Here is a 26941-nt window from a genome sequence, read left to right on the forward strand (position 1 = left end):
TGATGGGTTGCTCTGGTTCTGTGTAACTTGGAGTCCCGTAACTTTCTACTGTGGCTCGGGGGCATGCTTATTCAAAAGGAGAATAAGTATTTCCGGAACAATATTAGACTATTCTCCAAAACTCTAAGACTCCTCACTATGGGTCAGCAGCAGAGACAGGGTGACGTCTGTGTTTCATACACGTTAAGGCTTATTTAAGTGATTTACATGCATGCTTAAGTTTAGAATAAGCCAGACTGTTTCAGAACCTTTCTTGCTCTGGGGAAAAACTGAACACACTGTGGATAACCCAGTGAATGGGTCATAGAAGCATTCCCAGTTAGAAGCCCCCAAACCCAAAGAATCTCACAGGTATGGTGATGCTTCCTTAAGAGCAGGAGGCAGCAAGCTATCTTTCACTGTGGACCCTGACCAGTCCCGAATCTCTACGGACCCACAGAGACTTCACCGAGATGGCAAGCTTCGGAATATGTATCTACATGTGTATTTACATTCAAACATAACGTTTTCCCCGATCTCTAGCACGCATGTGTCTTACCACGGTGTCTTGGTGTTGTTTATTTCTTGCTCACCAGGTAGATTCGGCATGACGTCCCGGTGTCACAGACCAATGCTGTATGCTGCGGGTTGGCAGACAATAAATGTGTCTGGACTGGGCATGACAGTGAGCTGGAGAGTGGACAGAGCACTGAGATCAGATGGGGGCGGGGCTGCTGTCCCTGCCATGTGAAGGGAAACTGGTCTTACGGTCGTTCCCAATAATCACTGGGGCGGGGGGTGGGGGGAGGCATTCACAGCACCGATAGCTGCATAGACCAGGATTTGAGTTGAGTTATTCGGGTTAAGAGATCAGAGGCTGAAGTTGGAGCTGAGAAGCTCTCCAGGGGGCTGCCAAGAATTTCACATCTCCCATCAGAGCCAACAACACGCCTCTGGGAACCGTGCAATAATGGCTTCCTCTTCTCTTCCAACTACCTGATCTGGTAGGAGTGTCTCTTACTGCTAAATTCTAACCTAGGACTATATGGGGCAGGGATCCTAGCGGGGAGCCTTCCTAGTTTCTCCTTTGTGGTGCGGAGGAGATCTGAGAAGCAGGTGGCGGTGAGGCCAAAACGCAGCGCGCATGGGATCCTAGAAACAAGGGTTCAACGCAGGAAAGCGTTCACAAGGGTTCCCGGAGTCACGGCCTTGGGAAATACCAGGACAAAGGCTGGGCGGCGAGACGGGAGGGCCAGTGTCCCTAAGGGAGCAGAGGCCGAAGACTCTAGTCACTGCCTCCCGGGTTTTAGCAAATCTGAAGGATGTTGATATAATTGTTGGAGAGTTTGGAGTTGAATTAATGAAAGGAATGTGGAAAATTAAACAACAAAAAAATAGGCAATAATTAACTCAAGGAACACCAAAAAAATCCCAAGAAAGGAAATGAAATCCTAGAACACCACAGCTCAGTTGAAATGACACAAACACAAGAAGCGGCAAGCATCACATACACCGGATGTGCCCCTCCACGGTTCCCGTGTGGAAGCCTTCACCCCCTCCCGCGTGTACTGGAAGGTGGGCTTTGGGGAGGGGATTTGGGGTAGAGGAACGCGTGTGGGTGGGCTGTGTTAGGATCAGTGCCTTAAAAAGAGAGAGCAGCGCGCGGCTTTCTCCACCTCCCCAGCCCGCAGCTGTCTCCCGCTGCCCAGAACCACGCCCCGACCCTGCCAAGACAAGCCCGGAGAGGCTCACTTAGACCCAGACCACGACAGCACCCAGATCTCCAACTTCCAGCCTCCAGAACTAAGAAAAATAAATGTGTGGAAGTGTTTTTACTATATAGACCAGACCTCATCAGTTCTCACCCGGGCTCCCTTATTTAAAAGAAAATCTTCCTGTAGTGGTCATTTATTTCCTTGGCGTCCTGGATTAAAGCGCTGCCATGAGATTACCCTATTTTCTTACCACCTGAATTACTGAGCCAGTGTGGGAAGACACAGCCCCTGCACTATGGCCATTGCTGTTAGAGAGTCAAGGTGTACGTCATCGTCTTCTGAAATCCCTGTCACTTCCCTCAGCTCTAGGGACTGAACTGCATCTCCCCCCAAGTTCACCTACCATCTACCATCCGTGCAGGGGTACCGGAGGTGGGGCCTTTGGGAGGTGGTGAGGTCCCGAGGGTAAAGCCTTCCGGAATGGGACCGGAGACCCAGACAAGTCTCTCCCACTTGCACCCGGGGAGGACATAGACCAGACCCCGCCGACCAGGAAGGAGGCCTCACCAGACTGTCAATGCACTTACCGCCTGCAGAACTGTGACAACCTCCTTTGTTTCTAAACCTCCAGTTCTTTCGGATTTTTATTACTGCAGTGAAAGCAGACGGAGACACTGAGTCAAGGGTTCTTTCTGCTCAATTCTATTTCAGCCTGGAGCGCTTCCTGGGGCCTCCCTGGGCAGGGTTCCTGTCTAAGGCAACAGCCGGGCTGGCAGGAGGCTGGGAGAAAGATGGTGAGGCTGGCGTGAGTAGGGGAAAGGCCACTGAGGAGCAAGGGCACTCCGAGGTCCCCTGACAAAGGGACACAGCTTCTGTGATGTGCTGAGCCACAGTGAGTGGTCTAGACAGGCTGCGGAGCGGGGGGACCTGTGCGCTTGCCCCACCACAGCAAACACACAGCGGCAAGACCAAAGGAGACTCAGAGGAAGGTTCACACCCAGAGACTGGGCCTCCCGGAGGGTAAAGCCAGTGCACGGTCACTCACCTTGACACCATTCTGCACACCTCCTGGGCCTCGGTTGGTGGCCTGTGGACTCCGTGAATGTAAAATCTTGTAGGAGGCATTTTGGCAAAGATTCCAGTCTGTTCCCTCCCTGAGTGTTTATCCACCGCCGGTGGCTTTCCAGGCTTGTCAGAGAAATCCTTTTCCTCGGCACATCATTCCGTCCCTGTGGCTCCGGTCAGAGCTCGAGTACTAGGGGCAAACCATGGTAATGGCACCGCGATGGTGGCTGAGCCCGGGGCCACAGAAGGACCCAGGCGACCAGCAGGTGCCTGGGGGCGGGGGCCTCTCTGCACAGGGGTGCGGGGCCCGCGAGGTAGAGCAGGAACCAGGGTTGCCCCCGCGGGGCCAGCTTTGAGTTGAGGTTCGTCACCAGCCGCCCCTGCTCGGGGCGAGACTCGGCGGGGAGAAGACCCAGGGCGCGCGACGAGGGAAGGGCGGTCGGAGGGGGAGGGTCGGTGCAGCTGGACTGCTGGGGAGAGCGGAGGGAATCGGCGGCCCCGCTCACACCGCGCGCCCCAGCGTCGTTCCCAGCGCGCGCCACGCTGCCCCCTCCGCCGCCAGCTGCTCCTCGGGGCGTCTCCGCGGTCCAGCGTCGAGCGCTCCCGGGAGCCCCAAGGCAGACGCCTCAAGGAGCGGGCAGCCCCGGGGGTGCGGGCGAGGGTAGCAGGGACGCCGAGGCTGGTTCCGCCGCGGACCCGCCGTCTCAGTCCTGCGACTCCTGGGCCCGGGAGGTGTCCCCGCTCCCACGCGTCGGAGGACCTGGGATGCTGCGGGACTTGGCACCCGCCGCCGGCCGCTGGCCACCGCCAGGCTGTCGGGTCCGCGGGCGGGGCCCGGGGGCGCGGCCGGGGCTGGTCCTCCGCCCACCCGGGGCGGTGCGGGGGCGGAGCCAGGGCGGGCGGGCGCCCCCGACGGCGGGAGGGGCGGGGCGGGCGCGAGACACCATAAGAGCCGGGAGGCCGCGACCGCCCAGCGCAGCGGGAAGGGAGCGGGCCGGAGGTTTTGCGGCCGCTGGCGGCGGGACCCCAGCGCAGAGGTGAGGCCGGGGCGGGCAGGTGAGCGAGAGCACGGCGAGCCGCGCCCGCGCATCCTCGGGGCGCTGCGCTCCCTCCGCGGACCCGAAGTCTGAGGCCCAGAGGCGCCAGGCTGGGGCGGGCACCGTCGGGGGCACCGCGTCTCCAAAAGTCGCTGACAGGGGCAGCGCGCCCCGACAATACCACTCACGGTCTTAGGGAGGCCGGTGGCCGAGAGGGGTGTGCACGGGAAGGGGTGAGGGACTGATCGCGCCCCGGTGAGCCCTGGCCCGGTCCTCTGGGCCGAGCGCCTGGTCCCCTGGTCCCGTGGCCGCCCTGCGCGCTGGGCGGCGCGGGAAGGGGCGGTCGTCGCTGGGGTCCCCAGGGCGCCAGCTCCGGGGGTCCATCGGCCTTTGTGGCGGATTCCTCCCTGCTGAGCCATGCCGCGCGGTGCGGCGGACCCGTGGGGGTGAATTTCAACCTGCGGGTGTTTGTGATTCGGTCTGGGAGACGCTGCGTGTGCGCCCGGGCTGGTCGCGGGGAAGGAGCAGCGCCGGCTAGTTCATCAGCCCTCCGTTTGTCCTTCGGGGCGCAGAAGGAAGCTTTCTGAGACCTTTTGCTTTCTGTACCCAAACATGGCCCCAGCGGCCGTGGTTTCAGGAGTTGGGTTGGCTCACTGCCAATCCCAGTGTCCCCTCCGTGGCAGGGGATGACGGGGATCCCGCCCGAGTGAAAGTCTCCCCATGCCCGCAGCTCCAGCCCACGCTGGAGGCGAAGGGGCCGCAGGGAAGCAGTGGGTAAAATCACTTCTATGGTGAGTCGTTCAAATTCGGATGCAGAAGAAAATGACCCCAGTAGAGCGGCCGTCCCTGACTCCTTTCCTTCAGCCGGGCTGGGGGCGGGGGGGGGGGTCAGTGTGTGTCTGTGTGTGTCTGTGTGTGTCTGTGTGTGCGCTTGTGCACATGCGGCAGCTGAGGCAGTGCTGATGGGTCCGAATACCGGAAGTGCTATTTGAAGCTCTCTGGGCCGGTCCACATGTAACTGCTCTCCTGGACTGTGTTACACGCGGCTTTATGAAGGTGCCCGGAAGCAATTCCTTGGTAGAGTTACTACCTACAGGAACTCGTCTGCCCGCAGGTAAAGCGGGCCAGTGCTCTGCTGTGCCCGCCTCCTCCAGGCAGGCACGGCATCCCTGGGCCACAGGAGTGCACCCTGTGGGCATTCCTGGAAGAAGCTGTTGGAATCGCTGTCTTGAAACTTGCATCATTGCGGCTGATTTGGGTTATAAGGATTTGCTCTCTGCTTTTACTGCTGTGTGTAAAGAATACATACGCACTGTTGTAAAAACTTTTTTTTTAAGATTTTATTTATTTATTTCAGAGACAGAAGAGAGCACCGCAGGTGGGGTGGGGTGTGGCAGGGGGAGGGGCAGAAGCAGTCTCCCCACTGAGCAGGGAGCTGGACTCAACGTGGGTGTCGATCCCAGGACCCTGAGATCATGACCTGAGCCGAAGGCAGACACTGAACCAACTGAGGCACCCGGGTGCCCCGAAAGACTTACATTTGGGCGCTAGGTGAAGATTGCAAAACTAATCCCTGGCCATGTGGGGAGGGTGGAGGTGACGTTCGGCAGCATTACTTGAAGCAGAACCGGAGGGTCTACAGCTTTGCACTGTAATTGGCACAGAGAGGGCCGCCAGGGAAGGAGGGAGCAAGGTGGCATCTGTCGTGAGGTTTCCAGGACCCATCCCCGCCCAGCCCCCACGAGATCTAGCCCGTCTCCTGCTGCCTCAACCTTGGCTCTGTCAGTCTAGCTGCTTGGAATGGATTCTGCCCCAAAGACATGGAGAGAGCTGCCTCCGAGCTCTGCCGCAGTGGTTCGGCTCCTAACCCATCGCGGTTCTGTGTGTGCTTCTTTTCCCACTGCAGGCCCCGAGCGCGGAGCCCGAGGCTCCGTCCACCCATGAGCGAAAACAAGCAGCCGGCGGCACCGATGTCTTCCGCCGCGGCCCCTGCTAAGGAACCCAACGCCATGGGCCCCAAGGCGGTGGAACTCGTCCTGGTCAAGGAGCAAAATGGGGTGCAGCTCACGAACTCCACCCTCGCCAACCCCACGCAGACGCCCCTGGGGACCCAGGAGCGGGAGACCTGGAGCAAGAAAATCGACTTCCTCCTGTCCGTGATCGGCTTCGCGGTGGACCTGGCCAACGTCTGGCGGTTCCCCTACCTGTGCTACAAAAACGGCGGCGGTGAGTCCCGGCCGCTGGGAGGCCGCGGCTCCTGCCTGCGCCCGGGCGGGCCCCGCATTTGGGGTAGGGGGACGCGCAGACGGTAGGAGCAGAGGGCCCTGCAGCCTCCTGCGGGACCTGCCCTCCCCAGCCGGGACGCTGAGCCCAGGAGGAGGTGGTGGGAGGCACCAGGGCTCTGCCCTCCATTTCCAAAGATGACTGTTGCTCTGGAAAGAAAGTCCTCGAACACCCTTAGTCTTGGGCCAACTTCAGTACGTGTTATGAGCGTGCACGGAGGCCCTCGACTTGGGAGCAGAGCCCTCATCTCGCTCCCCGAACGCGCCCAGCCTGAGAACCACGCCAGCCGGCTCCAGGCTCCAGGCAGAGCAGGAAAACAAGGGACCGCGTCACCCACAAGTTGAAGCCAGTTCAGCGGGTGCTCGCTCCCCCGTGGGCTCTTGTGGCCTGTCAGTCCCTCGAGGCTGCGCGAGGAAGGTCTGGAGCCCCCCGGGGAGGGCCTTCCAGCACACCCGCCCTGAGGGGGTAGCACAAGGCCTGGGCAGAACAGCGGGGCCTCCCTGCCTCCCCCTCCCCATCCCAGGAAGGGAGGTGCAGCAAAGACCCCTCACCCGACGCAGAGCCGTGGGGCCCTGGATTCATGCTTGGGGCAAGTGCAGCTCCAGGAGGACGGGGTGGCATGCTGCGGGGACTCCAGCTCCTCCAGCGCCCCTGTCCACTGCAGCCCCGGACCGCGGTGGACGCTGAAGACAGGGAACTGGGGATGGGTGGCACAACCCCCATAGGGTCAGACGTGGACCTCAGAGCCCAGAGGACCGACAGCTCGAGAGGGACACAGGCCCAGGTGTATGGGCCAGGCAGGGTGGGCAGCCCCAGGAGCCGAGCTGTCGGGGGGCCTGCCCTGCTCCGAGGCTGATCTCATGACTTGGCACAGGGGGTGGTTGGGGTTCAGCAGGGACGTGTCAGGGCACTGATGTTGGAGGGGGCCCAGGCGTGGTGGTTACAGGCTGCCCCACACAGCCCGGGACTTCCTTTGGAGGGTGACCGTGCAGAGAGCTTCCGGAGAAGCAGACGGTCATGCCCAAGATGTGGCGATCACTGGTGATCACAGGTGGCCTCCCCAGCCCCCGGGCTGAGCCAGCTGTCCTACCCACAGGTGCCTTCCTGGTCCCCTATCTGCTCTTCATGGTCATTGCCGGAATGCCCCTTTTCTACATGGAGCTGGCCCTGGGGCAGTTCAACAGGGAGGGGGCTGCTGGCGTCTGGAAGATCTGCCCCGTCCTGAAAGGTAACGGCCCGGACCCTCCTCACACCCTCCTGTGGCACAGGCTGCGTCAGCTCAGGGCTCCCAGAGCGAGCCCCCACCTGCTGTGTGTGCTTGGTCCTGCTTCGCTAGGTCTCAGTGCCCTTGGATGTCCACGTCCCTGACTCTGTCTCTATCTCTGTCTCTGTCTCTCTGTGTGTCTCTCTCTGTCTCTCTGTCTCCGTCTCTCTGCCTCTGTCGCTGTGTCTGTGTCTCTCCCTGTCTCCCTGTCTCTGTCCCTCTCCTCCCCATACAAGGGCATGAGCTCAGACCCGTTTCCATTTGGGTCCTACTGTAAGAGGCCGCCTGACGGAGGCCTCGGGAGCCCCCGCTGTCCGGTGAGGCCCGCGTGCCAGTCGCCAGTGGTGTCGTTGTCAATGAGGCAGATAGGCCAGCCCTCCGTCCGTCTGTCAGTCTGTCCTCTGCGCTCCCCCACGCATCTGTCGCTGCCTGTCCGGCTGCCGCAGGACCGCCGCAGGCTGGGTGGTCTAACCAGGGGACATTTGTTTGACCAGAGACTAGAGATGCAAAATCCAGGTGTGTTGGTAAGACTGATTCCTTCAGAGGGCTGGGCACAGGCTCCGTTCCAGACCTTTCCTCTGCGCGTGTCTCTGGAACCAGATGTCCCTGTCCTCTAAGGACACCCATCACCCTGGACAAGGGCACGTCCCGACACCCGCGCCTTAGTTTGCCTAGCTGTACGGAGACCTGCCTCCCAGCGAGGTCGCACCAGACAGTACCGGGCTTCGGCTTCAGCAGACGAGCTTTGGAGGGACACGGTGCAAGCCGTGGTGCTCTCTGTCTGTCTGTCCTCTCCGGATCCATCCGGCCCCTGTCACCTGCGGGGCATCAGCTGTCTGTTACCGCAGCGGTCGTAGCATGTCCGTGTATCGGGTGTCCACCTGTCGTCCGTCCCTCTGTCCACCACTGTCTGTCTGTCTGTATCCGCGGTCATCTGTCTGTCTGCCATATAGACTAGGCCTCTGCTCTCTTGGGGCTTCCTAGTGGCGGGCCAGCTCTCTGTGTACTCACCAAGCCCGCCGTCTGCTGCCACGAAGTCGCGGCACCAGGAAGCAGACACACGTCGTGTTGAGCCAAGGGGCTACCCCGTGGCCGGCCGTTCCGTGGTCACCTCACCCCACCCTTGTGGGGGCCCCGGGGAGGACTCACACCACATTGTCCCCCTTCTGGACATCCGGGCACCGAGGGTTAGTGGGCTTGAGGGGCTCACCCTGTCCTTCGTCAGGGGCAGAGGGCTCCAGACCCGGCTCAAGCCCCACATCCACCTCTGGGGTGCACCTGCCCACCAGGCCACGCCGCGTCGCAGGAGCCCGTGGCTCAGGGAGGCCTCGTGGGGGAGGCCGGGGGCATGGCGTGGTCCGCACCCCCCGGCTTCCTGAGGAAACTTCCTGTAAGATCTGTCGTGGCAGTTCTTCCGAAGCGGGAAGGTCCGTGTGTTTTGCAGCCGGCGGAAGCCCTCCCCGTCTCCCAGGACGCACCGTCGGGGGGTGGATGTCGAGGTCAGAGAGGACAGCCGTCGCTCACGGAGGTTGTGCCCGGGCTGGGGCCCCGGGGCTCCCCCGCAGCAGATGCCGAGACAGGCCGTGAGGCCCCTCCCGGGCCCCGCGCCTCCTCCGAGCAGCCGCTCGCCGACCCCGGCCCCCGCCGCCTTTCCCTCCGCTTGCGGCCCCGAGTTGGAGCCAGGCGCGGCCTCCGCACCTCTGTGCCACTCGCGTCCCCGGAGCGGGACCGGCCGACCCCATCTGCGCGCGGGGGGCCGGGAGTCCCTCTCACGGGGTCGCTCGCGGAAGTCGAAGCTTAAATGAGGTGCGCGATGCCAGCCTCGTCCTCCGCAAACCCCCGCCGGAGGGACGCGACAGGCCGCGGGCCCGAGGGACAGCACGCGGGGGACCCCCGCCCCGGCCGCCCGGAGCCTGCAGGGGGCTCGGCGCCTTCCCCGCGGGCCGTGGCGTCCGCTTCGTGGGCTGCCAGGCTCCCCCGGGACGAGCCTGCACCCCCACCCGGAGCGAATCCTCTTTCCTGAGCTCCCGCGGCCAGCATTGGCTGCTTCAGAAACCGACCCCGTGCCACAGGGCCACGTCCACGCTCCACACGGCCGGACAGCTTTGTCCAGTTGTGGAAACCTGTCCGCGTGGAGGGCTGTGCCCCAGCCCGCGCGGCCCCTGTGGGTGGGCTCTCTCTCTCTCCCTGTCTCTCGCTATCTCTGTCTCTCCATCTGTCTCTCCCTGTCTCTCCCTATCTCTCCCTATCTGTCTCTCTCTCCCTGTCTCCCTGTCTCTGTCCCTCTCCTCCCGCACGGGCGCATGCGTGCAGACCCAGCAGAGGCTCAGCACGCCCAGCCTGACAGAGGAGTCTGTGCCTTCCTCACGGTGACACGCAGTGACCCTTGTCAGGAAGGCCGGGCTGCTCCGTGAGGACCATCTTCCGTGGCGGGCGTCCCTGATGTGCTCCTGACGCCGGTGTCCATGCTGCTGCTGGTGTGACCCAGCTCTGGCGCGTGGTGGGGAGGGACAGGGTGGCCACACCTGCGAGGCCCGAGGGCCTGCTTCCCCGGGGTGCCCCCTTTCTGTGCCCCATGCAGACCCTCACGTGTGCCATGGGAACCCTGCCATCCTGTTTGTTTGTTTGTTTGTTTGTTTAAGATTTTATTTACTTATTTGACAGAGAGAGAGAGATCACAAGTAGGCAGAGAGGCAGACTCAGGGTGGAGGGGAACCAGGCTCCCCACTGAGCAGAGAGCCCGATGCGGGGCTCGATCCCAGGACCCTGAGATCATGACCTGAGCCGAAGGCAGACGCTTAACCCGCTGAGCCACCCAGGCGCCCCGCCACCCTGTTTTATGAATGTAAAATAAGGATGATATTTTGTACTCAACGGTATTTTAGTGTGAAATATCAAGCTCCTCTTTCTAAAAAGAATTTAAAGTGGCTTAAAATAAGACAAAATACACCCAGATTAATGTAAAGGTTAAAGGTTCTACAGTTAATCTAAAGAAATACTAAGGAAAAGAGGGACTGGGAACTGGTGATGAGACCTATGCCCGGAGCTCACGCGCGGGCCCGGGCTCTGCTGGCTTCCGGCAGGAGCAGGCCCATGGGAACGCAGGGGAGGGCTGAGCCCGCTACTCTGGGGTGGCGGGTCACTGTCCCGAGCCAGCCTGTGAGGAACGACACGTCAGGGGAGCTCGTGAGGCTCTGTCCACCCCACTCATGGCCACTGTCCTGGGCAGCCATGCCCTTCCCCCTGAGGCACGGGCCCCTGGGGGCAGCAGCTAGTGTGCAGGAGCCTCTGGTGCCAGGCAGCCAGGGAGCGAGCCCATGTGTTCTTGGGGGCGACCTTGTCTCCCTGGAGTGAAGGTCAAAAAACCCTGGCCAGTGCAGACGGAGGGCCGTGCACTCAGCGCAGGGCTTAGCTCTTGGGTCACACAGTGGACTCCGATCGGCTTTGCTGTTGGTTCACAGGCTGCTTTGAGTTTCCCGTGTTCAAGCTGAGGTCTTGCACACAAAGTTTAAACCTTAAAACAATTTCAAGTCAGGCAGGCACAGTCGGGCACTGCCCAAGAAGACCTTCCGTGATGCTCTTCCCGACAACGTGGCTCCCGGGATCACGGTTCCCCGACGACGCAGCTCCCCAAGGGCACGGCTCCCCAACGACACGGTTCCCAGGAACACAGCTGTCTGACAACACGGCTGCCCGACAGCACGGCTCCCAGGAACACGGCTGCTTGGGTGGGTTTGCTGTGAATCACAACCGAGCCTCTGTCCTCAGGAACTCAGGGAGCAGAACGGCGTCCCGTTATTCAGAGCTGACCACTGCGACTCCGGAGGGGCCCTTGCAAAGAAAACTGCTGTTTGAATCATCGCCGCTTACGACACATGTTTTCCAAGAGGGTTTACGTACCAGAACTCTCTCATTTCTAGCGCGTTCCTGACGCAGGATCTGTCTGATGGATGCGCAGAGTAAATGTCAGGCTTCTCTTCTTGATTCCAGAGCAGGGAGAGATCTGTAGTGATGTCCCGAGCGCGAGGATCGCTTCTCCCCGGGCGGACATCCAGGAAAGACACCTGAGCCACTTCCTATAAACATCGCCTTGAAGGCGTGGTCCTCCCCTAGCCACGGCCTCAGCCAGGAGCGAGCAAGACCGGGCAGAGCACCTAACCAGGCTTTGAAAGAGCAAATCAAAGCTCCAGGCCAATCGAGTCGTGTCTGCAAAGCCGTGAAGGAAGCTGAAATGCAAAGAGCTGCGTGTGGAGCCTGGTGGGGCCCCGGAGCGGGCAACGGAGTGGAGCTTACCAAGCACTGAGCAAGAGGGCTCCTGGCCAGTGGGAGGGGGCCAGAGCCACCTGCCACCAGGCAGCATGGCACAGCCCCGAAGAGTGCTTGCCACTCTGCTCTAGTTCCCCGGGAGCCAGGAGCCCCTCAATGACTGATCCCAAATCCCAGGTTTTGTGATCCTAGAAAGGTCGCCATGCAAGGCCCTGGCTTGCTTTAGGAGACTGAATGGTCAGGGATGGTCCCAGCTGACCCTGGACAGTCACATATGGCTCTGGCTGACCCTGGACGTTCATGCATGGCCCTGGCTGACCCTGGTCAGTCATGCTTGGCCCTGTGTGACCCTGGTCAGTCATGCATGCCTCTGGGTGGCCCCTAGTGGTCAGGGATGGTTTTGTGTGACTCCAGGTGGCTCTGGGTAGCTGTGAAATGAACCCTGGTGACTGTTTACCCTGGGTAGTCTTGAGGGGGTATGAGCAGCCATGAGTGTTCATAAATGTCTCTGAATGGTTCTGGGTAGCTATCAGTGGCCATTGAGGACCTGCATTTCTAAGGACCGTTGGTGGCCCCGGATGGCTCTGGGAGATCTGGGTCTTCCTTGGTGGCTCTGGATGTCCCTGAGTGACCCTGAATGGTTTGGGGTGATCTTTGCTGACTCTTGGTGGCCATAGATGATTCTGATGGTTTTGCATGGCCTGGTGGCCCTGGATGGCCTTGGTTGATGCCGAGTGGCTGTGAGTGGTGGTAGACGGCCACATGTGGCCAATAGTCACCCTGTATGTCTGTGGGTGACCTGCTTCTACCAGGGTGATCCTAGATGATCTGTGTGCACACAGATGGCCGCGGTAGGTTTGGAGGTTGGGGTGCAGCGCCTTGTCTGGGATCACAGCATGAAGCCTGGCACCCTTGCTCTTGCGAGCTGTCTCTGGGTGTGCAGAGACATGGCTCAGTTTCTGGTGCGGGAGCACAGCCAGCAGGGCTGAAGGAGGGCGGGCGGGCACGCGGCTGACGGCTCTGCTCTCCCGCCCCAGGCGTGGGCTTCACCGTCATCCTCATCTCGCTGTACGTTGGCTTCTTCTACAACGTCATCATCGCCTGGGCGCTGCACTACTTCTTCTCGTCCTTCTCCGTGGACCTGCCGTGGGTCCACTGTAACAACACGTGGAACAGCCCCAACTGCTCGGACGCCCACGCCGGCAACTCCAGCTCCGGCCCCAACGACACCTTCAGGACCACGCCTGCCACCGAGTATTTCGAGTGAGTGGGGGACCGGGGCCGCGGTACTCACCGTGTCGGCGGCCCCAGGAAGGGAGGGACACGGGGCGGCGCCGCGCTCCCCCTGCTGCCCCACGAGGGTGCGGTGAGGACCCCTGTCCCCCTGTCCCCCCACCCCCCCCGTCCCCCTGTCCCGCGCCCGCACTGTGGTCCTCTGGGCTCTTGGAGGCGCGTTCCCAAATCCTGCTTCCAGCGGCCCGGAGGCGCCCTTGGAGGGGAACGCCTCAGTGCCGGGGGAAGCAGAACAGGCCACGGCAGCTCAGTCCCACCGGGACCGTCCTTCTCCATGGACCTGCGTGGGTCCACTGGAAAAACACGTGGAACAGCCCCAGCCGCTGTTAGGCTGCCTGGGGCAGGAAGGTGAGCCCGCCCGGAGTCCACAGGGCCGCCCCCCGCGTGCGCCCGGCTCCGCCCACCGTCCTCCTACCGGGCCCTGCGCACAGAAAACACCCTCCAGCCTTGCCAAACAGACCGGCCCTACAGGGGCCCCCCCTGTTGCTTTTCCTGACAAGTTCCTCTTTCTTTACAAACCAGCATCAGTTCTTGCCCGAGTCCCTCCTCGGCCCCCACATCCAGGGGCCTTCCCGGGGCCCTCCCGTCCCCCAGGCTCCACACCACGTGGCCTCCATGACCTGCGGGTGCGTGGCTCTCCCCAAGTCCATTCTTCTCTGGGTCCTCTCGGAACTGGCTCCTGGCCCCCTCCCCTTGTCCCCATCTGGGTGGCTGAGGCTAGAAGGCTGTTGATGCCCCTGTGGGTGCGTAGCTTCCCCTCAGAATCCGGACACTTGCCCAGGAGCCCTCCTGAAATGATGCCGAACCCAGCTGTCACAGCTTCCGGCAATACGCTGCCGGCAGGGGGTTCGGTGTTGGGTGGTGGGTGTTCACGGGACCGGTAGACACTCAGCACCTGGAATGACACTATGTTTCAGACTCTGAGAATCCGAATGCTTTGTTTCTGTGCCCTGTGTGGGCACCGTATCTCCATGGTGGGAAGTGGCATCAAGGGGCAGGAACGTGGGAGGCAGGTTTGCCGGGTCTGGAGCTGCAGCCGGGAGCACGGGTGGTTTCCTTGAGTCGTGGTCGGAAAGAGTGTGGCCAGGGCAGGGTGATGGTCACATGCCACCGGACGTGCTGGGGTGTTTAGGAAGATGTGGTTGTTGGTCTGGGACTGGAGGAGAGCGCACGTGTGCGAGGGACGGGGAAGGGAAAGGGAGGGGCCGCGAGCCAGACGGAGCGCTCGGGAGGGACAGGCTGGTTTCAGAGGCCAGCAGAGCCCGCCTGCCATCTGTCCCTCTCGATTTGCCCGAAAGACAGCAGCTGCGAGAAACCGAGACTCAGGGAAGCTCTCAAGGGTGTGGATGGGAATTGCTGTGCAGAGCAGGTGACAATGGAGGAAGAGAAAGCCGTTTGCTCTTCTTGGTGAAGAACACTGCTCTGCTGTTGACCAGGTGTAAGGCGCCTCCTTGCCGGACCGTGCCTGGGCTGCACTCAGCCTGGCTGTGATCAGAGGGAAGGGGTCTGCGGGGACCCTCCGTCCCAGAAAGTGGAGAGGCAGACACAGTGGCAGATAAGCGCCTGGGGGTCCGTGCTCAGGGCCCCCGCACCAAGGGGAACTCAGAGGTGCTCAGGGCTGGCTTGGGTTCCGTCCGTCATTACACCAACAAAATGAGGACTCAGGTTTCCAGCGAGGACGTCTCACAGTTCTGAGATGAAAATCTCACAGAGAGGTTGAAAGGCACCATGTGACACCACTGGGACCACCTGTCTTTGTTTGGAGGTCTGGAAAGGGTTCCACGGAGAAGCACAATGTCACTGCTACTTTCGTTACGTCTTACCTGAGAAAGTGGGGCCTTTGGTGTTTGCCGCAGAAGTGCTGTCCTCAGCCCCAGTTCCTGCCCACACCCCCAACTTCAGTCCCTAGTGGGCATGCGCAAGGAGACACGGCAGGCTCAGAGCCGAAACCAGAGGCTCATGGCTGTCGCTCCAGGGCTGAGAGATGGTGCAGGGAACTTGCTGGACGGATGTGAAACTGAGTCAGGACAGGGCCTGTGGGCTTGGAAATCCCAAAACAGGCCATGTAACTCCAACCAATTCAAATGTCCCCCAGTTCTATAGACATTTAGCACACCTTTGCCTACTTTCTAAGGTAAACTAGAAAGCTACACGTTTGCCTCCAAGAGACAGCTTTAGCTGCCTCCACAAAGCTCCATGTGCTGTTTCCACTTCCATTCAGTTCAAGGTACTCTCTGATCTGCCTTGTGATTCCCTCTTTGACTCATGGGAGACTTGGGGAGCTTCCCACTTAATTTTGAAATCTTTGGAGGTTTTCTAGATATGCTTCTATTATTGATTTCTGATTTAATTCAGACTGAGTGACATACTCTACTTGTAAAGCTTCATTATCCCAAAAAACATCCTGAGACCTTTGGTGCCCGGCCTGTGTTTAATCCTGGGGAGTACGGCAGGTGCACTTACAAAGAACAGGTGTTCTGCTGTCACGGGGAAGCAGCTGCCCCGTGTGCAGGATGGTGGGCGCACCTTACTGTCCACTGCCCCCCCCCCGCTGTGGAGAAGGAGTATTGACTCTCAACTGTGATTGTGCATCTGCCTCTCTGTCTTCCCGACTCTATCAGTGTCGACTTCATTCATGCATGTTGGGGTGGTGTTACAGAGTGTGTGTGTGTTTACAGATTTCACGTCTTTGAACGGACTCCTTTGCAGTTCCCAATGTTGCTCCTGGTCACATTCCTCACCCTGAAACTGCTCTGCCTGGCAGCAGAGTGATCACCCTTGTCTCCCAATGGATCGTGTTTGCATTGGTACCTTTCCCGTCCTCATGCTTTTAACCCATGAGGCTTGTCTCGTGAGTGCATTTCCTGTAGAACGTGTGGAGCTGTCCCCTGCTTCGTCATTCAGCAGAACAATGTCTGGCTAGTTCTTGGGGTTCCCAGTCAATAATTAACCCGATGGTTGGGTTTAAGTCTTTCATCCTTATTTTTTTTCTATTTGTCCCATCTCTTTGTTTCTTGTCCCTCTATGTATCCCCCCTTTTGAATTAAGTAATTTTTAGGCCCCCGTTTTAACTATGCTATTAGCTAATAAGCTTTATTGTAACTTTTGTGGTTATTTATAGGGTTTACAACACACATCTTTAATTTCTCATCGTCCACTGTCAGAGGGCATCATCCCACTGCTCATGGAATTTAGGAGCCTTGCAACACACTCCGTTTTCCCAGCCCGTCCCTGGCTGGGTTTTCTTCCTCCAGGATGTTATAAACTCCGGGCTGTGTTGCTCCTCTTCTTGCTTTAAATAGGTACATTTTAAATAAATTTGAAATACAAGAGTAACTTGTGTATTTACCTGCGTGGCTGCTATTTCTGGTGATCTCCCATCCTTTCGTGGACCCAGATTTCCATTTTGGCTTCATTTCCTTCCATCGGAAGAATTTCCTTTAACACGCCTTACAGCGTAGGCTTGCTGGCAACGAATTTTCTCTGCTTTAGTTTTCCTGAAACATATTTTGCTTTCATTTGGGGGAATTTCTTTAAATTGTGATAAATTATACACAACATGAAACGTATCATTTGGACCGTTTTTACGTGTGTTCAGCAGCACTAAGCACGCTCCCGGTGCTGCGCAGCCGTCACCACCATCCGTCTCCAGGACTTTCCCGTGCTCCCAGATGGAAACTCTGCTCCCGTGTAGCACTGACTCCCTCTCCGCCCCTTCCAAGCCTGGCCCCTGGCACCCAGTGTCCTACTTTCTGACTTGATGAGTTTGATAACTCTAGGGACTTCGTATAAGAGCAGTCGTCCAGCCTTTGTCCTCTGTGTCCGCTTATGTCACTGAGCCTGATGTCCTCCAGGCCCATCCACGCTGTAGCAGGTCTGTTTTCTTCCTTTTAAGGCGGAACAACATTCCACGGACGGACGGACATTTTGTTCATCCGTTCCTGGACACAGGCTGTTTCGGCATCTTGGTGTGGTAAACGGTGCCGCAGTGAGCATGGGGTGCAAATGTGTGTCCAAATTAGTGTTTTCATTTTCTTCAGATAAATACCTAGAAGTGGGATTGCTGGGTCATGGGGCAGTTCTATTTTTAATTTTTAGAGGAAATTCCATACTGTTTTCCAGGGTGGCTGCACCAGTGTGCATTCCCAGCTACTGTGCATGGAGGCCTCTTGTCTCCACCTTGTTGCTAACACGTGTCGTTTCTTGACTTTCTTATAAAAACTGTCCTGACAGGTGTGAGAGGCTAACTCACTGCGGTTTGAGCTGCGTTTCCCGGGCGGTGAGGGGCACTGAGCCTCTCGCCCTGTGTCTGTTGGCCAGCTGGACGTCTTCTCTGGAGAACTGTCTGCTCAGATCTGCACCCCCCCCCTTTTTTTAATCAGATTGTTTGTTTTCTGCTATGGAGTTGTATGTGTTTCTCATATATACTGACCTCGTATATACTGACCTCGTATATACTGACGTTGTATATACTGACCTCGTATATACCGACCTCATATATACCGACCTCGTATATACCGACCTCGTATATACCGACCTCGTATATACCGACCTCGTATATACCGACCTCGTATATACCGACCTCGTATATACTGACACTGACTTGCCAGTGTTTCCTTCCATCGACAGGCCGACTTCCTCTGGGTGGGGGCTCCCCTCCCCGTGCAGAAGCTCCCCGGTCAGATGCACCCGCTTTGTCTGTCTTCAAGCTGAGCTTTCTGGAGGGGTTTTCTGTTCGAGAGGCTTAACTGTCTATCCTGGATATTCGTCTGGTGTCTGATATATGATGTGCAAATGTTTTCTCTCATTCTGTGAGTTTCCTCTTTACTCTGCTGATAGTGTCTTTGATGCACAAAAGTTTTTTTTATTTTGATGAAGTCAATTTACTTGTTTTGTCATATCAGAAAATCCATTGAGAAACCCAAGGTCACAAAGGTTTACCCCTATTGTTTCTTCCAAGAACCTGCAATTATAAGTTTTTAAGTTTAAGTCCTCTGCCCATTCTGAGTTAATTTGGGTCGTTCCCGCTCTGTGCCGGTGGCTGTCTGTAGTCCCTGGGGGCGGTCCCCAGGCAGGGTCGGTACATGCTGGCTCCTGTGCCCCGCCAGTGGCCCTCTGCAGCATCCTGTCCCCTAAACTGTCTGAGGAGGTTCAAGTAAGTTCAGAGCCAGATGAGTTTTCGTCTTCGGGAGGGAATTGAACCTGTGCAGACACGCTGATCCCAGAGTCGATCTGAAATGTTTACAAGTGAACGCAGTGTGTTTGGGGTTGTGGAGCCCGAGCAAAGCCCCCGGCTAGGAGGCTACACGGGCCGCTGGGCTCCTTTCCTGGACAAATGAGTAAGTGGCCACCTGCCGCCAGGCTGAGGTGTGTGACCCACACGCGTGTGTGAGGCCTTGTGAGGAGGCCAAGGTGTGGCGGGGCCTTTGGGCATGTGGCCTCACCCAGCACGGTCGTCCTAAGGAGATTTCTGTCAGTGACAGGAGGCTGGGGACGAGGTCTGGCTGGGGAACCAGGACATGGAAGGGGAGGACCCCCCCACAGAGACGGGGCTCAGAGGCTTTGGGAAGTCTGCTGCCGGAGCACGGCCCAGGGGGGACAGGCCCGGGGCGGACAAAGCGCCGAGGAGGACAGATCTGGGCAGGACAGGCCATGGGGATCAGGCCCAGGGAGGACAGGACCGGGGCGGTGAAGCCCTGGACAGGACAGTCAAGGCACAGCCGCCTGAGTGTTGTCGCAGCAGGAGCCTCCTCCTCCTCCTGCCCTGGGGGCTCCAGGTCCCTGACCTCACACCTCACGCGTGTGTCTCGTGGGGGCGGGGGCTCTCGTCGCCTCGGGGGTGACCCACACTCTAGAAAGGAGGGAGGTTGATGTGACAGTTCGGACAGCCGTGGGCTCTGTTCACGCCCATCACCGCCTCCCCTGCCACAGGCCTGATTCTGGAGTCTGAAAACCCGAATCCCTCCAACATGGTCCCGTGATGCCTAGGGCCAGCGGGGAGCTCTGGGATCTGGAGCTCTCTGACCTGGTGTCAGGATTATTTTCTTTACCTCACAAATCTGGGCCGTGACGGCTCCTATCATAACGGGGCCGTCCACCTCCGGGAGCAGCAGCACAAGCCGGCGTCCGCTTCGACTCAGAACCCAACTGTGGAGGTGAGGCAGCAGGCGATGGTGCCGCCACCTGTCCCGCAGGCGGTCGGGGGTCCGAGGGGACGCCGTGGGGGGAGGCGCCCAGGCCCCCCCAGGCGGTCGCAGGGATCTCGGGGATACGGGTGCACAGGCCGTGCCCCACCAGCCCGCCGCCCTGCTCCGTCTCCATGGCCTCCTGTTCTGTCTTCGTGATGGGTCCCTCCGGGAGGCCGGTCTTGAGCGAGCCCAGAGCAGACTCCTCCTGGGTCTGTTACCCGCGGACCCGCCTCGAGGCAGCGGGGGCCGGGGGCCGGCGCCGTCAGCTCTTCGCCTCAGAGGCATCGGCACATCCTGCGTTATTGCTCTGAGTCTGCTCAGCCTCGGCCCTGCACATAGGACCCTGGCCCTCCCCACGGTGCCCGCATCCCTGGGCACCTTGCATCCGGTCCCTGAAGCTCCTTTCCTTCGGACGGGAAGCACCCCTTCCTCTCCCAGCTCCAGAGTTCAGGGGTGCTAAGGGTGAGAGGGGAGGGCTCCCTCGAGCGCACAGACCCCGCCTCTCAGCTGGGGCTGGTGGGCCTGACCCTCCGGAGCGGGGGTCTCCAGTCCCATCAGGCTGGGACACACTTCTTTGTGTTTTGGCCGCGGTGGGGGGGAGGGAAGGGCCCTGGGCAAACTCAGCTCTCGGGTTCCAGTTCTGGGCGGGTGCGGGGGGAGCACTCCTGACAGACCCGCCTCCCCCACCCTCTCCTCCGCAGGCGCGGCGTGCTGCACCTCCACGAGAGCCGTGGCATCGATGACCTGGGCCCCCCCCGGTGGCAGCTCACGTCCTGCCTGGTGCTGGTCATCATCCTGCTCTACTTCAGCTTGTGGAAGGGAGTGAAGACTTCTGGGAAGGTGAGGCTGTGGACCGTGCCAGCTGCAGAGTGGACCAGGCGCCGTGGTAGCTTGGGGAGTGGACCGGGCGCCGTGGTAGGTTGGGCAGTGGACCGTGCCAGCTGCGGAGTGGGCCGGGCGCCGTGGTAGCTTGGGGAGTGGACCGGGGACCGTGGTAGGTTGGGCAGTGGACCAGGCGCCGTCATAGGTTGGGGAGTGGAGAGTTGGGCCGTGGTAGGCTGAGGAGCGACCACTGGCCGTGGTTAATGATGGTGTCAAGGGAAGGCACTCACAGCAGGGTGTTTCCAGCACGACCACAAGCACAGCATAAATTGTTTTTTACTGATGAAAATATTTTGGTTTTTATCTGGGCACCCAAAGCAATTCTGACCAAAATGTGCCCCTTGCTTGCTCTATACGGGTAGTGAAGGGCCAGCACCCAGAGCCTCGGTAAGGACAGGCTACTCCCTGCCCCAGCCCAGGGCCCACCGTTTACACACCACATGGGTGTGTATTTGCACAACCCGTGAAATTCAGTGCGTCTCACTCCTCAGGAGCTCAGCACCCCCCTCCCCGCCCACTGCTGCAGACCAAATGCAGAAGAATGTCCCTTCTTTGCCAGATTATCTGTCCCATTTCAGTCCCTGGGAAAGTTTCGGGATGGAGAGCAGCAACACCCTCTGCAGGGACTTTGCTGAGCCAGCACCCTGCAAATGTTTGGGATGATGGGCTTCCCGGCAAAAGGCCACCCACCAGGGTGACCGTGAAGCCGCCCTGCCGGCAGGTGGCTGGTGCCGCCTGATGACGCTGTGCTCTCCCAGGTTGTGTGGGTCACGGCCACCATGCCGTACGTGGTCCTCTTCGCCCTGCTTCTGCGAGGAATCACTCTCCCTGGGGCCATCGATGGCATCAGAGCGTACCTGAGCGTAGACTTCCGTCGGCTCTGCGAGTCTTCTGTGAGTATGCCCTCCGCCCGCAGCCCGCCGGGCCACACGCACGGGCAGGCTCCACGCCGTGGGACTGCTGTGTTCTGGGGCAGGCTCAGGGGATCCCGGAGGCAGGAGCTGGGCCGGAATTTCTGACTCAGCCTGTAGATGTGGCACATGTAGGTGGCCCGGCCAGACCGGCTGCATGCGGGACCCCACCGAGCAGGGCTCACCGTCGGGTGACATGGGCATAGCCGGGCGCTGAGTGGACCAAATGAGAAAGTTAAGGGAGGAGAGCCCTGCTCTGTCCCCGTGAGAGCAGACTGGAAGGAGAGCCCTGCTCTGTCCCCGTGAGAGCAAACTGGAAGGCTGCGTCCAGTGGGCGTCTTTCCCTCCACCCATCCCTCTTCCCGGAGGAACCCTCTCAGCTTCCTCTGATGTGCGCCGTTGGGCTGCCCGGCCTGTGCCAGGAAGTGTGGCCGCTCACCCGGAGCGCAGGTCTAAGCGCAGGTCTGGTTCATCGTGGTTGCGTGAACCAGGGCTCCCTCCCCAGGAAGCCAAAGCTCGCTGGTGAGATACTCACCCATGGCGCGAGGGAGGGAGTTAACTCACAGCAAACACTCCGTCTGCAGGTGGGCCACACGCTGCTTCGACAAAGAACAATCACTCTGTACCACAATTCTCAGAGACAGCCTATGGAAGAGAGGGGGCTTGGCCAGGCCATGGGACAGACAGAGGTCTTCCAAGAGAGGGGGAGAGAAGGGGCAGCAGCATTTTAGGGAAACAGCCCAGAAATGTGAGTGACCGGTGGCCGGAAGCAGCAGGGGTGATGGAAAAAGTAGCATTCTCAGGAGGTCACGGAAAACGCAGGCGCCCTCGATTTTGGCAGATGGTGGGCTACCCAGGGGACTCACTGTGGCAGGGCCATGGGACATAATGGGGAAGGGTAGCTGGGGTGTGGGGGGCACAAAGCTGGGGACAGGGGGATGTTTGCAGGATCATTACCCGGTGCCATTAGGTGTGGGGGAGTCGGGTGTGGCACCCGCCAGGACGCAGGAAGGCACCGCCCTGAAGTGGAAACGAGTAGGAACAGATAGAAGGGGAGGCAGGTGTGGCTTGTAGCCCCCAGGAAGTCCCCAGGAGTCGGGGAGCAGCAGAAGTAGGCACCCATGGACAAAGACAGGGAAATGGCACTGGGTAAGCCACTGGGAAGTCCCTGCAAGGACAGGCAGTGAGGCCAAGAGAACAGCAGATACATGCTCTGCATGGGCAAGGGAAGACAGTGGCCATGCGCCAGGAAGCCAAGGGCTGCCGCAGATATGCCTGCAGGGGGAGTGGCTGTGGGGTCAGTGGCCAGAGGCCGTGGTGAGGAAATCAAAGAAAATAACAGGAGGGCAACATAAGGAAGCTAGTGCTTGGGCAGGAAAACCAGGCAGCGCACAGGAGGAAGCTAGATCGGTGCCCGTGTGTGCGCAAAGATGCTCACGTGTGAAGCAGAGAAGAGTAAATGACAGACGAGAGGTTGTTGGACATTAGACAGACGATAGAGGGTAGGTAGAAGGTGGAAGACAATAGGTGCACAGAGATGGATAATGGATGGATGGACAGACAGATGGACAGATAGACGATAGATGGGTGAATACATAGATGATGGACAGACGGATGATGGACGGATGGACAGATGGATGGGTGTGGACAGATGATGGACGGACGGATGGACAGATGATGCATACACAGATGATGGATGGATGTGTGGGTGATGACGGATGGACAGACAGATGCGTAGATGATAGACGGGTGGACAGACAGATGACGGGTGGACAGACAGATGCGTACATGATAGACGGGTGGACAGACAGATGACGGATGGACAGACAGATGCGTACATGATAGACGGGTGGACAGATGACAGACAGTTGGATGACTATGTGCATAGGTAGGTGATGGATGAACCCATGGCCGATGGGCGGCCGATGACGGATATCTTCGACAAACCAGTGTGTCTCGTCCTCTCCAACCACCTGTCAGCTCGGGGCTAGGAAGGGGCATAGACCAGGACAGAGCAAGCCTACAACCCCTGGGCTCCAGTGAGCCTGAGGTCCCAAGGGGACAGGCCCATGTGACCCCCCGTCCAGAGGGTGGAGCCATTCCTTGTCCTGCTGCAGGGTCCTGGCTGACCTTTGGATAGGGCAGGCGTGGGGCCTCACTGGCTTGGTGGTCATCCTGGGGTGTCCCCCCGGGGTTCCTCCTGGCCCAGGTGCTGCCCATACTTCCACCCTCCAGACTCTTGGTGGCCCCATTCAGAGATCAAGTGGCCCTAAGCATCCTTCTCTGGGGCTTAACTGTTGGAGGAAGGCACCCCAGATGCCCCCAGGGACACAGCTGCAGGAGCTGGCCCTGATCAAATCAAGGGCTCCCCAGCCCTATCCCAGGCCTGACCCTCACCCATCCCCTGGGGTTCAGTCTGGAGTGACCTGACGGAGCCTGCCGCAGGCAGGACGCCTGGCCTTCACCCCCACTGGTCTAGGACAGGTCAGGAGCAGAGGTGCCACACAGGGGCCCTTCCAGAGCAGACAGGACAGAAGGGACATCTGCTGCGTCTCTTCCCACATTCCTGGCACTCTGGACCTTGCTCTGCTCTGACACAGAGGCTGCCCTGCGTCCTGCGGATCCATTTCTGGACCCCTGTATGGACAAGGGTTCCCCCAGGGGTCAGCCTCCTTAGATGGCATCCGACCCCGGTTCTGCAGCCCTTGGGGCAGTCGCACAGCGTGGGACGGAGCCCCATCCTGGAGAGCTCCCGTTCCAGCAGGAGGGGGCGCGTCCGGGGCGGAGGAAGGCGGTTCCAGGTGGGCCCAGAGAGGCCAGCGCAAGCGGCACGGCAGAGCGGAGGCCCCTTGGCCCACTCGCCCCTCAGCGACCCGAGGCTGCACGCCGAGTCCTAGCCCGCTGCCTGGAACACACTGTCCCTGAGTGTCCCTCGGTGATCCCGAGACGCCGGGCACGCTGCCTGAAGGACAGAGGCTCGCTGGCCCTGGTCTGCGGGCAGGTGGCACCGCCCAGCAGCCCTGGGCTCCGCCTCCTCTGCTGCATCCTGTCGGGCTCCCTCGTGAGGTCATACTGAGGCCAGTCACCCTGGGGCATTCCCAGCCGAGCTCTGCTGTCACAGCCTGAGGGTTCTCACCCACAGGCCTGCACCGTGGGCTGTCTGGACGCTCGCGGGCAGTCCCCAGGGCCAGCTCCCAGAGCCCTCAGATAGCAGGTGTGGTCCTCCTGGGGGTGATGCCGGTGGTGAGGGGGGTTCAGCTGCTTTCCACCCCGACCCGGGGCTGTGTAGGGGCGAGGCAGTACGCCCATCCCCGTGTGGTCTCTGCATCACCCTGACGGGAACAGTTGTGGCTTTTAAAAAATACCACGTTGGTGCCACTAGGAGCCTCAGGCTTACACTCGGCAGGCGTGCGCCCCAGCTGTGCTGCCCTGGGCGAGCACACGTGCTGTCTGGGCTTCACGGCCTCTCCGTGGGTGTCACCGTGTGCGCACCCTGAACGGCCTCTCCGTGGGTGTCACCGTGTGCGCACCCTGAGCCCGTGGCTTTAAACGCCATGGGCAGGATGCAGACATCCGTGGGCGCATCTGGCCAAGGCGGCCACGTCCGTAGCATCCTCATACGTGACCTACAGGTCTGGCCGTGCGCAGAGCGGTGCTGCCGTTCAGGAGAAATCCCAATGAAGCACCCGGACAGCGCCCCTCCGTGAGCCTTTCTCGGGCCGGGGACGCGGCGGGCGCATCCCCGAGACGGCATTTGCCCCGATGGCGTGGCTGAGACGGCTCGTCGATGACGATCTTGTGTGTCAGCTCCCCTCTGTCCTGTGGAGCTCTCGGCGGCCCTGCGACAGCTGGTGTCCCCAGCCCCGCGCACCCCCGCGGTCACCTCTCTTGTCTGGTTCCGCACAGGTGTGGATAGATGCCGCCACCCAGGTGTGCTTCTCGCTGGGTGTTGGTTTCGGGGTGCTCATCGCCTTCTCCAGCTACAATAAATTCACCAACAACTGCTACCGGTAAGTCCCATCGCAGGGTCTGCCAGGCCACTGACTTCTGACAAGACATGTCCCCAGAGACAGGGAGGGGGGACACGCCGTGCTCATGGGGCCTCTGAGCCGGACTGTGGAAGCTACAGGCGACTTGCCCTAAGGAAAGTACTAGAACAGATGAAGGTGTTCACCAGCTCCCAGAGTCACCACCAAGGGCCCCGGCCTCTGCCCCCTCCTCCAACCGCTGCCAGGCCCCAGCTGCCGCTGCATCCCGGTGCCTAGAGCACTGGGCTCCAGGGCAGGCTGACCTGCAGCCAAAGTCCATCTAAAAACAAAAGTGAGTCCATCTGGGACCCGCTTTCTCTGACCTTTATGGTCTTGTGTTTATTTCCTTCACATCACGAGGACAGAAAATGCAGTAATAATACAAAGCATGCGTAGCCGAGTGGGCACCCCACGCGGGGGCAGCCTCTGCCTGAGTCCCCCCCGGGTCTGGGCGCTCGGCAGATGTCCTTCCACTCCAGCAGCCCTGCTCCCCCACCTCTACTTCCCTCTGGCCCTCTGAGCTCTCAGCCTTCCGCGTGGGGTCCCCCAGGCCGGGAACGCACAGACCCATAGCACCAGGGCTCCCCAGACATCCCCAAAACCTCATTCCTCCCAGGTCCGCGCAAGCCATCTAGACACCCTGCCAGACATCCCGGGCTGAGCGTGGGTGGGGGCCCCGCTGGTTTCTGTTCGCCCGCCCAGGGCCCTCATGCGGCCGCCGCGGACCATCTCACCTTTGCACCGAGTCCTGGTGTCAGAAGCTCCTTGGCTCCTGGGCAGACGCGTGTGGTTGGCCACCATGGGGTCCGCCTGGGCCAAAGCCTGCACACACCCAGAGCCTAGAGCCACTCCGATGGGGGCCCTGCCACCCTGGGCACCGGCCTGTCTGCGGTGCCACCCACGGGAGGGGCCAGGGAGCCCCCGGAAGAGCCCCCTCCAAAGCCCGCCAGACCCCGGACGGAGTGCATCTCGCACAAAGGGAGGGAGTGACCCCTCCTGCAGCACGGGGCTGGGACGTGTGTCTTGTTTCCCAGAGACGCGGTCATCACCACGTCTGTCAACTCCCTGACGAGCTTCTCCTCCGGCTTCGTGGTCTTCTCCTTCCTGGGGTACATGGCCCAGAAGCACAGCGTGCCCATCGGGGACGTGGCCAAGGACGGTGAGTCCCCCCAGGGCAGGCCGCCGTCCACACAGCCATGTCCACCCAGTCCCCCCAAGTGTTTTCCCCACACAGTAGGAGGGAGACGTGCGGGCCCTGAGTCCGAGTCACACATGTTCGGGGCAGGGGTGCGCAGAAGGACACAGCCCCCAGGGCAGCGACAGACCCACCACACCACACCCCTGCCCCACTAGCCACCAGCTCCGTGCAGAGACCCTGGGGCTGCAGAACAGGCTGTGGTTCGCGGCCTCAGGGTAGGCCTTGTCTTTGTATACACTGGGGAAGGGGCCCACAGAGCTCAGGGGTGGGAGCCCTGACCACTTCCGCAGGCCAGGGAGGAACCCGGTGGATTCGCACCCAAGCCCTTCATCAGCGCCAAAGCTTTTCCCTCCAAACCCCCAGGGATCACAACATACGTAGGTGGGCTTTGGTAATAACCAGAGGAATCCCAGCATCGTGGGCACGCGGACAACAGAGACCCTTGTTCCCAGCCCGCTCGCCCAGCCAGCCGCACACACCAGCTGTCTGCGTGCAGAAGCAGGCAGGGGGTAGTGGGCACAGGAGACCCAGCGAGCAGGCTGGGCCCTGGGAGGAGGCCAGGTGTAGGTGTGGGCTGCGGAAGGGGCCCCTTGGGCGCTCCTGGGGCTGCTCAGTCCTCGTGCGTGGGAGGAACGCCGTGGCACTGGGCCAGTCCGGGACCCCGGGGTCTCCTGGGACCACCGCAAGCCCCAGCCTGCGTCAGATCCTTCTGGGGGTGGGTAGGGAGGGCTCTTCCCCTGGAGTCTGTCCTCGCCCCCCACTCTCGCTGAAAAGGCCCCTCGTCTCCTGGGGCTGCCTCAGGCTCAGGAGAGCCCACGTGGGTGTCACTGAC

The 26941-nt window shown here is 60.2% G+C and overlaps 1 protein-coding gene across 1 annotated transcript in view; it reads left to right on the forward strand.

The window, feature by feature from the left end:
• Positions 1–3666: 3666 nt before the first annotated feature.
• SLC6A3 (solute carrier family 6 member 3) overlaps positions 3667–26941 on the forward strand; it is a 36249-nt gene continuing 12974 nt past the window's right edge. Inside the window, exons 1-8 of the mRNA XM_082724565.1 lie at positions 3667–3796; positions 5703–6022; positions 7176–7307; positions 12647–12872; positions 19792–19930; positions 20731–20865; positions 24790–24893; positions 25946–26070. Coding sequence (XP_082580691.1) covers positions 5737–6022; positions 7176–7307; positions 12647–12872; positions 19792–19930; positions 20731–20865; positions 24790–24893; positions 25946–26070 — 1147 coding nt within the window. The 5' untranslated portion in view covers positions 3667–3796; positions 5703–5736. The remainder of the gene's footprint in view (positions 3797–5702; positions 6023–7175; positions 7308–12646; positions 12873–19791; positions 19931–20730; positions 20866–24789; positions 24894–25945; positions 26071–26941) is intronic.

Source organism: Mustela nivalis, assembly GCF_964662115.1.
Source record: "Mustela nivalis genome assembly, chromosome: 3".
Taxonomy (NCBI): Eukaryota; Metazoa; Chordata; class Mammalia; order Carnivora; family Mustelidae; genus Mustela; species Mustela nivalis.